Source organism: Amphimedon queenslandica, unplaced genomic scaffold (genome assembly GCF_000090795.2).
Source record: "Amphimedon queenslandica unplaced genomic scaffold, v1.1 AMPQUscaffold_13419, whole genome shotgun sequence".
Taxonomy (NCBI): domain Eukaryota; kingdom Metazoa; phylum Porifera; class Demospongiae; order Haplosclerida; family Niphatidae; genus Amphimedon; species Amphimedon queenslandica.
In genome coordinates this window covers 73,964-85,657 of record NW_003546345.1, presented here as the reverse complement: position 1 = coordinate 85,657, position 11,694 = coordinate 73,964, and the positions used below count along the sequence as shown (strand labels likewise).

General features: G+C 37.0%; 2 protein-coding genes across 2 annotated transcripts; both read right to left on the bottom strand.

The window, feature by feature from the left end:
- Window positions 1-5,615: 5,615 nt before the first annotated feature.
- Window positions 5,616-10,405, bottom strand: LOC109581792 (uncharacterized). Its single transcript, XM_019996200.1, has 10 exons — window positions 10,325-10,405; window positions 8,128-9,664; window positions 8,015-8,077; window positions 7,873-7,962; window positions 7,776-7,820; window positions 7,656-7,721; window positions 7,537-7,608; window positions 7,302-7,483; window positions 7,146-7,259; window positions 5,616-7,097 (listed from the first exon to the last, which is right to left on the bottom strand). Exons 2-10 carry the CDS (start codon window positions 9,641-9,643, stop codon window positions 5,703-5,705), a joined length of 3,543 nt encoding a protein of 1,180 aa, XP_019851759.1. The 5' UTR covers window positions 9,644-9,664; window positions 10,325-10,405; the 3' UTR covers window positions 5,616-5,702.
- Window positions 10,406-10,465: 60 nt separating this feature from the next.
- LOC109581789 (uncharacterized) lies at window positions 10,466-11,190 on the bottom strand. The gene is made up of 2 exons (XM_019996199.1): window positions 10,787-11,190; window positions 10,466-10,589 (listed from the first exon to the last, which is right to left on the bottom strand). Exons 1-2 carry the CDS (start codon window positions 11,188-11,190, stop codon window positions 10,466-10,468), a joined length of 528 nt encoding a protein of 175 aa, XP_019851758.1.
- Window positions 11,191-11,694: the final 504 nt, after the last annotated feature.

The window sequence follows — 11,694 nt, the reverse complement described above, 5'->3', positions numbered from 1 at the left end:
CATAGTCATCAGGAGCAACAGTACGTAATGCAAAGGCCACTCATGATTTAGAAATACGAAATCCTTTTGAAAGCAATATGCCTATCATTAACCCTTTTACGGTCAATAACGCATTAATGTGTCTTGGGGTGGGTTTTTTAAAGTGTCAGTAACGCATTAATGCATCGAGATGCATACTGCTGCTTAAACTATATAAAAGATAGTCTGCTGCAGAAAGTAAAGGTATATAGGGTAGAGGAAACCATCCCTTTTTTTATTTCCAAGTTATAAGCTGGTAGCTAGTTGTTTTGCTGTGTTACAGACAAAGAAAGGATCATCATCATTTATGACTGCAAAAAAGGCCTGCTAACTCACACACACTTGATGCGCTCGAAGAATAGCCATTACATCTTTCCTCCATGATGTCTGAGGAATCCAAAGATATATTACAAGTAGCTATAAGGTTTTTGAAGTGCCCAGAAAAAGAAATTGTTCTAACTTTCTTCCGCTGTACAAACCAATAGAGAAATGAAGTGGGTGTGGTCTCGAAGCAACTCAAAGAAGGGCAGTGTTTTCTCTCAATTCTTGGTTACCTTTTCGAGAACAAGCTTGAAACTTATAGAATAACTGAAGTAGAACCTACAGAGTGCATTTATGAAATCAAAATGATATTATTCTGTCTTTTTCAGACTTCCTTTTGCACTACTCTGCAACTACATCACAGCAGTTCATCATTACAGCAACGGACAGCAATAAAACAGCACTAAAGAAGTTGCTATTGATAAAAATTATGGTCATAATGATGATTTATCATTGTAAAAGCATTTGCATGTGAGAAATAGTAAATTTTAGCTCAAATGCATTGTCACTTTGTGAGCAGTAAATGGCGGTAAAACGTTATTGGTTGCCACAGCAATATTGAAGTAGCGACTGTGTTTATTGCAATAGCAACGATTGGAAATGTCAAACATGAGCTTGAGAAGGAAGAGAATCCTTCCTTCTTCTGATTCTTGCTACATCTTGGGGCTAATGGACGGAAACTCTAGCGACAAGTCAGATTCCAATCTGTACTCAGATAGCGATGACGAGCAGCCTTCCAGCCTCAAGTCTCCACTATATCAACCTACCAGCTCTTTTCAGAGCTACCCAAATCTCTCCTCTACCAGCACTATTCAGAGCTACCCAAATTTCTCCTCTACCAGCTCTTTTTAGAGCTATCCAACTATTTCTCCTAACAGCTCTTTTCAAAGGTATGAAACTCTTGCCACTACCAGCACTTTTCAGAGCTCTGAAGCTGCTCTGATTTTCAGCCCACCCTTGAAAACTCAAGCACTTCTTTTACCAGCTCTTTGCAGAGCCACCAACTACCTGTATCTACTTGCTCTTTACCTAGCTCATATCCCTTACCACCTCCACTGACACCACCACTTGCAGTTCCACCAAGCATTTTTACTGGTACAAGGTCTTGCATGGAACCTAGCCGCTGCAGCTCCTCAATAGGTATAATTATCATAATAAGTATTTTATGGACAACAATAACAAAACAAAAATGTGTAGGAACTTCAGCTTCTGCTCCTAACTCTGCTACAGAACTAGGCACATTTTCTGTACTTGGCAGACCAAGTAAGACAAATAATTATCATTAATTTTACAATTAAAAGTACAACATGATTTTACACGTACAATAGCTCTTCGTTCACATCTCATCCTGGTGTATCTGAAGAAGCCCAGAATTGTACTACGCCAGTGGATTATTTCTCCCTCTTTTTCAGCACAGATATGAATGCCATGGTTTACCAGGAAAGCATCAGGTATGGGAAACAGAAGATTCCTACTACTGATTACTTGGAGAGACATCCAAAAGCAAGAGCTAATGAATGGCTAAAAAAGCCAATGCAAGAAGAGGAAGTAGATGTGCTTCTTGCTGTTATTATTGTTATAGGAATGTTGGGCTTTCCTAGATTGAGGTGAACATACAATAACATTCATAAAAAGGAAATTAAATTTTTATTTCTACAGAGATTATTGCAGTACTACATGGACCTTCCACAACGACTCTATCAAAAATTGTATCAGGGAGAAGGTTTGAGCTTTTATTGAAGTACCTATATGTCAATGATGACACGAAAATGGCACCAAGAGAGAGCCCATCTCATGATAAACTTCACAAAATTAGGCCATTGCTTGATAGCCTTGTAAAGTCTTTCAAAATGCATTATACACCCTCCCAGTGTCTATCAGTGGATAAATCTTTAGTTGGCTCCAAAGGAAGGGTTCTTTGTGCAGTACATGCCTAAGAAACCCACTAAGTGGGGAATTAAAACATGGACACTGGCTGATGCATCTAATGGGTACATATGGAATCTGAATGTGTACACGGGTTAGCCTGTATTTCTTATGTATTTACAACTCTTTTCATTTATAATCTTTTCTAGGGATGGACAGAAACAGTGACTCTGAGAAAGGTTTGGCACACAATGCTGTGCTAAGCCTTGTATCAGGACTTGAGGGAAAGAGATATCACATATATACTGATAACTTTTACACATCCCCTGACCATTTTTGTGAACTTAAACACAAAGGATTCGAAGCCTGCGGAACTGTCCGAATAAATAAAATTGGCATTCCAAGACTTTCAACAAACTTCAGTCCCCAATGGTACACAAGACAATAATAATTTTACTTTTCTATGATCATACAGGAGAAACAGTGACAACCACTATATCCAATGACGAAATTACTTGCATGAAATGGCACGATAAGTGTGTTGTCAACATGCTTTCAACATATCATGGAGATGAGATGATGGAAAAAGAGAGAAGAATTAGGACTGCAGAAGGAGGAAGAAAGAAAGTCAAGAAGCCTTGCATGATCGAGGATTATAACAGGCACATGGGTGGAGTGGACAAGAATGATCAGAGGGTGCTGTATTATGCCTATTGTCATAGGTTACATTATGTACCAAAATACCTATTACTTACTTCATCATTTTAGGTCCAGAAAGTGGTAGAGACGCCTATTTTTTCACTTGATGGAAGTCTCTCTTGTCAATGCTTGTATTTTGTACAACAGAAATAAGGACAGACGTTCTTGAGTACCGTTGCTGAACTTCAAAATTGCTGTTGCTAAAGGGCTACTAGAACAGCATCAGTTTAGAACTGACAGGAGACACCTTGCTCCCACTGTAGCATTTACCATTGAGGCTCACTGAAACGAGACCATTCCCTGAAAAAATTCCAAAGGAGTCTCAGTTTGGTGGGAGACCGACATGTGAAGTCTGTAGAGCTCAAGGGAAAAGGTCACAGACAAGTTACAGATGCAAAGTCTGTAAAACTCCCCTCCATTGTCATCCTTGCATGGAGATATATCACATGAAACGTGACTACACAAAATAATGATGCAGAATAATATAACAAAACATAATATTGTAAAAATTGTACAAAATGTAGTATACACATATACAATAGTAACATACACGAAGATAGGTAACCACATATAAACAAGTGTAGCACACACATTTTATCTTTTCCCCTTATCTCCTTTCCCATAAATGCAGCACTAAGTTCTTGACATACACAAAAATGATAGAAACAACTACACTACTACATAAGCATAAGCCTTACTTCTGTCCACATCAGTTGTCAACATTTGACTACATCAGTAGTATGTATGGTTACCAAGGAAGTTGTTACTATGTGCTGCGCGTCTACTGCTTCACTAAAAGTAATCAGAAAACAATGGTAAAAATAAAAGCATACTCAAACTCACCTGAAAGTCTACGTATAGCATAGATGTAAGTGGAAGCCAGTTGGAGCATGAGGCTGGCAAAGAAAGCATGGAATTGATGGTAAAACAGTGATAGGTGTGGCTCGAGTGTGGTCACGATAGAAGAATCAAGTCTAGTCTGGCTTGCTCAGTATTCCCTATTTCCACTGAAGACACTTACCTGAAGACAGGTAAATGATAACTTATTACAATGGTTAGTGAATCCAAAATTTTTCAGTGTTCATGTTTAGGTACCGCCCGTCAAGTGTCAAGACAGATAGAATGCCACATATTTACCTAGTTATAGCAGTGTCAGTAAAGATTGATAGTTCATACAAGCAAGAAATAATCATTGTACAGCAGGTCTGAATACTGATTGTGATGAACAATACCAGTATGAGTGAGTAAAACACCCATGTCTTGCAGTCAAGCCTAGAATAAAGGAGTACTGACAAGTAGCTATAACTACATCTCAGTGCTATTCCTAGGGTCATCATTTTACACAGGGATGGAGACGGGTTATATCTAGGTCCTTGGTGCATTGTTTTCTTTTCTGTACCTTATAGCAAAAGGAAAGTGTTGATGAATAATTATGACAGGTTTATGGTGCTGGTGCTGAAAAATGGTTACATTCTTTCTTACTGAGACTGCCTAACGGTAGCAAACGGATATAAATCATTATTTTACTTGCATTTCTTCATATTGTATCGTTAGATGTGAAAATAATAGTTTTTGTAAAGTTAGTCCTTATTGCATTATGCATAGAGATGGAAAAAACATCGGTAGGCGTGGTTTGGGTGTTGTCACGATTGCGAAGGAAGAATCAAATCTAGCTTTATTGCAGTTTTCCTCCTTTATTTTCCTTTCTAATTCATTTTGTATCTCAAGATCTTAAAGACAGGTAAGTAATAACTTATTACAATGGTTAGTCAATCCAAAATCCTTCAGTTTTCATGTTTAAGTACCGCCCGTCAAGTGTCAAGATAGATAGAATGCCACAGCCATACCAACTTATATCAGTGTCAGTAAAAATTGATAGTTCATACAAGCAAGGAATAATCATTGTAGAGTAGGTCTGAATACTGTTTGTGATGAACAAAGCCAGTATGAGTGAGAAAAACACCTGAGTCTTCATTGCAGTCAAAAAATTGGTCTTATAAGAAGGCCAATGAAGGAGTACAGACAAACAGTTATAACTACATCTGAGAGCTATTGCTAGACTTATCAATTAACAGAGGGATTGAGGGGGTTTATATCTATTGCTATAGTGCATTGTTTTCTTTTCTGTACCTTATAGCTAAAGGAAACTGTTGATGAATAATTATGATAGGTTTATGGGGGGGTTGGTAAAACCGGGCTCGGGAGGGGCTCGGGCACGGGAAATGGCGGGGTAAAACCGGGCTGCCCCAAATTGGGGCCGGTTGCTTGAACTATTATAATGGACTGGAGTAAGGACTGACATGGAACTAGCAAGAACATAAAACAAACTACTGAGTAACTGTGCAATTGAATGATTATATATTCTTTTTATTGTTAAAAAAACAGAAGCTATGAATCCCCCAGGGCTTGGGAACAGGCTGAAGGCATCCCCCCTCTCATCCCATCTGTCTTCTAAGTCCACTTTAACTTTATCATTTTCCATTTCTGACTTTATTTGCTGTCACTGCTATCTTAATTCTCACTTTCTTTAATTTTGATTTTTATTAATATCATTTTTATTATTATATATATACATTATACTGATTATGATACTTATTTATATATCTATTCATTTTCCCCTTTTCTTTTTGTTTTCTGGGAGCCATCAGTTCTTGCTGGCATCCCTTTAAGATGTCTATACTGTATCAAACTTACTCAATTTTGTTAATTATAATTCAATTAAATTGCAAAACCATACAGAACTGCATGAACCATAAATAATTAAGGAAAAAAGATTTTACAGGTGAACATTATAATTATTATTTAAGAAAATAGTAAGCAAAACTACCACTTTTGTCTTTTATATATTTAGGGTTATATGCTACAAATCTTTGTTCTTTAGTCTTTTTTATCCCGTCATAGTAGTATGGCTTATTATGCCAATATATGACTGCAGTGTAATGCTCACAAGAATGAATGCTGTATCCTCCTAAAACGAATCTCTTTCCATACACTAAAATTTCTTTGGGAATTTGCATGATTTCAGAGCCACGTAATCTTGAAATTGATATAGGGATTATCCATGGATTTTTACTTGTAAAATGGGCCTCAAGCACAACTACTCTTCCATGACATTCATAATATTCCTCTCTCACTTCAGCTCCCTCATCATCAAACACAATGTGATTGTTGATTCCAAACTCAGTGCATCCCAGAGGTATATCGTCATCAGGAAACTTGGCTGCACAATATCCCTCAATCACTTCATTACAAGCTGGAAAGTTACCTTTGAGATGCTTTTCAATGTTAGCAGATGAAGAGAATGAAAATGTGTAAAAGTGTCTTATGTTCTCAATTTGCTTAGGACAATGTTGTGAAAGACACCTTTGCTTGACATAAACTCTCGATATGTTCCTTAACAGTGATAAAAACTTGGAATGCTCATTTCCCTTAAAATCGATCTTTGAATCCAAATACGATATATCAATTTTTGAAGAAATGTAATCAAGGAGAGCACCTTTACCTTCATACAAGTGACCAGCCAACATAAGTTGAACACTCCCATTTATAGCCTTTTCTATGTCTGAACTTCCCAAATTATTAAAGAACAGCGGATTCTGTAGACAGTGAAGCAATATTATTGTGAAACCATTATCAACAGTGCATGTATTAGTGTATTGATGATGGTGCCAAGGAATAGTTTCAGGAATGGTGCAATAGGCACATGTGAAATCAGTAGTACGTTTGGGGACTTTGGAGCCGCATATTCTAAGACAGTATTTATGAAACCATTCTTTGCACTTGCTGCAGTTATGAACATTGAATTGCTTTTGTTTTATTCCATAAAGCGCAACAGATGTTGAACCATCCACCCAAGGTGTAAAGCAATAGCATAATAAAGAAACCTTCGATACCTTGCGCTTACAAAATGCTACATCACACTCATCAACTGGAACTCTTTCATAGCTTCCTGTATGGATATAAGTACAGAGTGTTTCTCGTAATGCCACAGGATCAATATGTTTCAAAGATAAATCATCATTTGGATAGGAACAAGCCATAAGTAACAATGCTGCAGTCAGCTGATCTGGATATTCATCAGACAACTGCACACCACAGTGCTCCACATAGACTAAGCGGCATTCAGATCGTGTTGCTGTACCTGCATGGTATTCCAACTCCATCATGTCAGGGCTTGTATACACAGATATACACTAAATGATATTACACATAACAATAATTATGTTAACTAGAATAATCACCTGAACTCTTGGTACACCTTTGTCATCATCATCCATGCGTCGTAGAATTGCTATCTGTTTAGAACGCCTTGTCTCCATCAAAATCATCTTTTGCACAGGTAAACCAGCTATTTCCTATTGCAACATGTTTATGTGGTTCAGTAAATTTTGGCTTACTTCATCAACATTTGCTCTACAAACATAATTACAAAGCAAGAAACCAGGAAATGTTTCTGAAATTCTCTCCAGCAAATCATCCCATTCCACCATAACTTCATCTGTATCTGAACATAGAAATGGTCGATTTGTCTTGACATTAGTTGCTCGGTGGGACAAAACCATTTTAGTGTAACTATCACCTGATTTATGAAATAAATATCATCATTACATTACAATAATTAACCTCTGGTACCTTTGTTGTCATCTAATAATAGAGCCGTTTCAGAGTCTTGTTTCGATACACTCTGCTCACTCTCACTAATACCTACTTGTAACATTTGGTATGCATAATATGTGAGGTTTTCCACAAACCTAGATCAGACTCTAAGACCCCAGTTGACAAAACATTATTATTGTGGCTCTGAGGTGGTGCATATTCTGAAAGAAAGGTAATTGTGTTATTTAAATGTAAGGAGACAAGCATTTCCATACCCTCAGTGCATTCATCAGAACTAGTATCCAAGGCTTCAAAGTTAGCTATTATGATGTACTATTGGTAAACAGAAAAGTTAACTAACATCAGCCTTACTTTGTTTGACACGTTTTCTTTTAGGCTCTTCATTAACAAAGTCACTATCATCATCAGTATCAATTTGTTGAGACTTTCGCCTTTTCCTTCCTTTTGAAAAAATAAGAAACAATTTTATGAACAAGAATAATAAAAATGTCACCTGCAATACTGTCATCAGATTTGAGATGAAGGTTTCCTGTTGCTTTTTCATTGGATTGAGACACTGTTAGGTAAAATATGATAGGCAGTGTTAGATTATAAATATTTCTATACCTTTCTTAATACTGCTAACATTAAAATCTTTCTTCCTCAACTGCTTGCGACCAGATGGCTTCTCTTTGTTCTGTTTCCTGTTGTTATGGTGTAACAATGACGCATTGCATTTAGCTGTCCCAGAGACATCTTGTCCAGCCATTACTTTACAAGCCATAATATGGTAGCAGCTACTATTGCGGCACGAGCAGGTTTCTTTAGGAAAAAGAGTAACTGTGTGTGCAGTAACACCGTCAGTACCTTTTACAACCCAACACCCAGGAAAAGCTAATGTTACCCACTTGTTAGCCACTGCATCGTGGGCTAAGCCAAGTTGACTCTCCAATTTAGAGGTCGCTATCTTACTCGATATGCCACTGTCTTTATTCTCATGATCAGTTTCAAGTAAAATGGGCAGGAGTTCTCCTCTTGCTCTACTGACAATTTCTTTGGGTTCCACTGTTCGTGCCATATGTGGCATCAAAGAGGGCTCTCTCTCGTGAAAAGAAAAATCATCTTTCAGATGCAATGAACCACATTGATGGAAGCCTCTTTCCACTTCACGGTAATAGTAAGTACTGAGATAAAACAGGGAAACACACACAACATCTAAAGGCACTTGTTTCCACTGCTTTAGGCTGTGCAGAACAGCGTTGAATGACTCCGAAGGGTTGTTGGTAACACCCTTTTCAGGATTAACAATGCCTGCTTTCCTCAAAATCCAAATTGCAGAGTGCGCTTTAAAAACTGGAATCAGAGTCTTGTCAAAGTAATTACAGACCTTGTTGTTTGCAAGAAATCGCTTACGATGACGACAGTGTGACCAAGCCTTTTCAAAATTGGCCTCTGTTGTTTCCAACATTAGTTGCTTAAAAATATTAGCATAATAACTAATTTCACTAGATTTGCAGTTGGCTTTGCTTTTAAGATAATGAATTAAATCTTGCTCTAGGTGGTTCCAACAAAACACATGTGTACTATTTGGAAACACATGCCCAAAACGAAACTCTTGATCAGTGACAATAACACAACCTTTTGTTGCCAATACTGGTACAGATTGTCTTATAGATAACAGAAATGTTACATGGTCATTGTGAAAGCGTCGTGAATGTAGAAAAAAACCAATGGGAATAAGTGGGTTGTTGCAAAACATTGTGTGCCTGAAAAGCAAAGTAGAAAGGTAATAATTATCTATGTTAAACACAGTGTCGTAGTGCAGGATGACTGGATCACTAGACACTCGAAGCAATAGCTCCAAAGAATCCAGCAGAGGTTGAGGAATCATGTGCAATAAAATGGTTGGATGTAATGAAAGATGCCTGATAAAATCTAGCTTGTCTCCCTTCCTGTTCTTCATTAATAATTGGAAGCAGAGCTGGTACACATTAAAAAAAGAGTCGTGTGAGATTCGTTGCTCACGAGCCAGTTCCTTACGAAAGTTTCGTACTTGGTCAAAATTCCTTGGAGTATCGACTGAGTGATGTTGGCCACCTGTGCTATTATTCACCAACTTGTGGTAAACCTGTCTCACTGGCATCGATGGCTCTTCCTTAAGTATCTACATGAAAATGAAACAAAATGAGAAATAATAAACTTTATTTTTTATTTACATGTATTATTTTTTATTTGTCTGTTAAATATTATAGTACATAGCAAAGGCTAATTAACAAAGAATGTACAAATTTGTTACTTATACACATAGATTATAGTTTATTTATAATGTATGTAGACTTTTGAACAATTGTTCAATTCTTAGCTAAGCAAGTAATGCATGTCAAGAGAAAAAGGAGCCATATATATACCATATTATACGCCATATATTTCGTGGGGATTAAATTTTGCAATTTTTGCGTTTTGGAAAAATTCACGAGATTAATATCGGCAAAATAGCGTGCTAGCTGATTGTGCAGTTGGTGTGGTAATCATAGTAATGACATTGAAATCGTGAAATTTTTATTCGCAAATACAAAAAAGCAGCCAAACTGCAAAATTTTATACCAGTGAAATAGGCGTATACGGTATACATATTCCAGTTAGAACTAAGCTTTTAAAACTATTTACAATTTAGCTCTTGAACTAGAACTAAACTTTTTGAACTCTAGTTTTAGTAGCAGTACTAGAACAATATAAAGTTATAGTACTACGACAACAATAGTAAACAAGATAAACAATAATGAAAAATGGTCAGATCAAAACAGTTCCATTGCATGACATATACCTTTTCTTTCACACATGGGGCTGATCTAATAAATGGTCTCTTCTTGTACTTGCTGTTACGATGTGCAAACCCCTCAAAAATACTACAATCTCCATCATAGTGTAAGATAAAGCGGGTATCAACACCCCAATACTCATGTCTTTAGAATCTGTCATCCCCACTTGGAGCATCCTTTAAATCTATCATACCGCTCTTTTTCATAATCGTTATAGTCTGATGCTTTAAAGGATGGGTACCTTTATGGGACCAGCGATATTGATCACACCTGTCACAAAAGAAAATATAAATAATTACTAACTAAGCATTAAATTATTAATTACTAAAGCATGCAACTATCAATAGTAAATTATCTCACACTGCTTGTCATCCACATTACATCCCACACTTCCCCAGGGTGCTATTGATATCATGTACATACATTATTGACAAATTCTTTAGAAATACTGGTATTTTAATTTATACCTTAATTGTTTCCTCTTGCTATTATGCAGTGTTTCATCTAATCCCAAATCATAAATGAACATGCTCCCTCCAGCTGGCTTAACGGGTGGTAGAGTATTCAGCTTTCCTCTATCATTCAGAGCTTTCAAAAAGATGTCATATACTTCAAAAGTTGCTAAATTATGAGTCTTCCCTTTAATATAGGCACCATCATTGTCTTCTTCATCACCACCATCAGAGTCAACCACATCAAGATCAGAATGAGCGGGTTGCGGAACTTTAAGAACATCATCAGATGGAGATTTAGATCTATCACTAGTAATGGAAGTATCACATTTAGAAGAGAGCATTGGAGAGGGTAGATTTGACCAAGCAGCATCACTTCTTGGAGATAAAGAATCACTGTGATTGTCAGCATCTTCCATCGTGGCCTCTAGCTTTTCGCAGGCGTGAAAACACGTGTTCAAAATTGTGTACGGAAAGCTTTACTCCGTATACTTTAAACCCCAATTTGGGGCAGCCCGGTTTTACCCCGCCATTTCCCGTGCCCGAGCCCCTCCCGAGCCCGGTTTTACCAACCCCCGGTTTATGGTGCTGGTGATGAAAAATGTTTACATTCTTACTTACTGAGACTGCCTAACAGTAGTGAAGGGATTATAAATCATAATTCTACTTGCATTTCTTCATATTGTATTGTGAGTTGTCAAAATATTAATTTTTGGAAAGTATGTCCTTATTGTATTATGCATAGTGATGGAAAAAAACATTGGTAGGCGTGGTGCAAAGGAAGAATCAAATCTAGCTTTCTGGCAGTTTTCCTACTTTATCTTCCTTTCTAATTCATTATGGATTTCAAGATCTTAAAGACAAGTAAGTAATAATTTCTTACAATTGTTAGTGAATACATAATCCTGCGGTTTTCTTGTTTA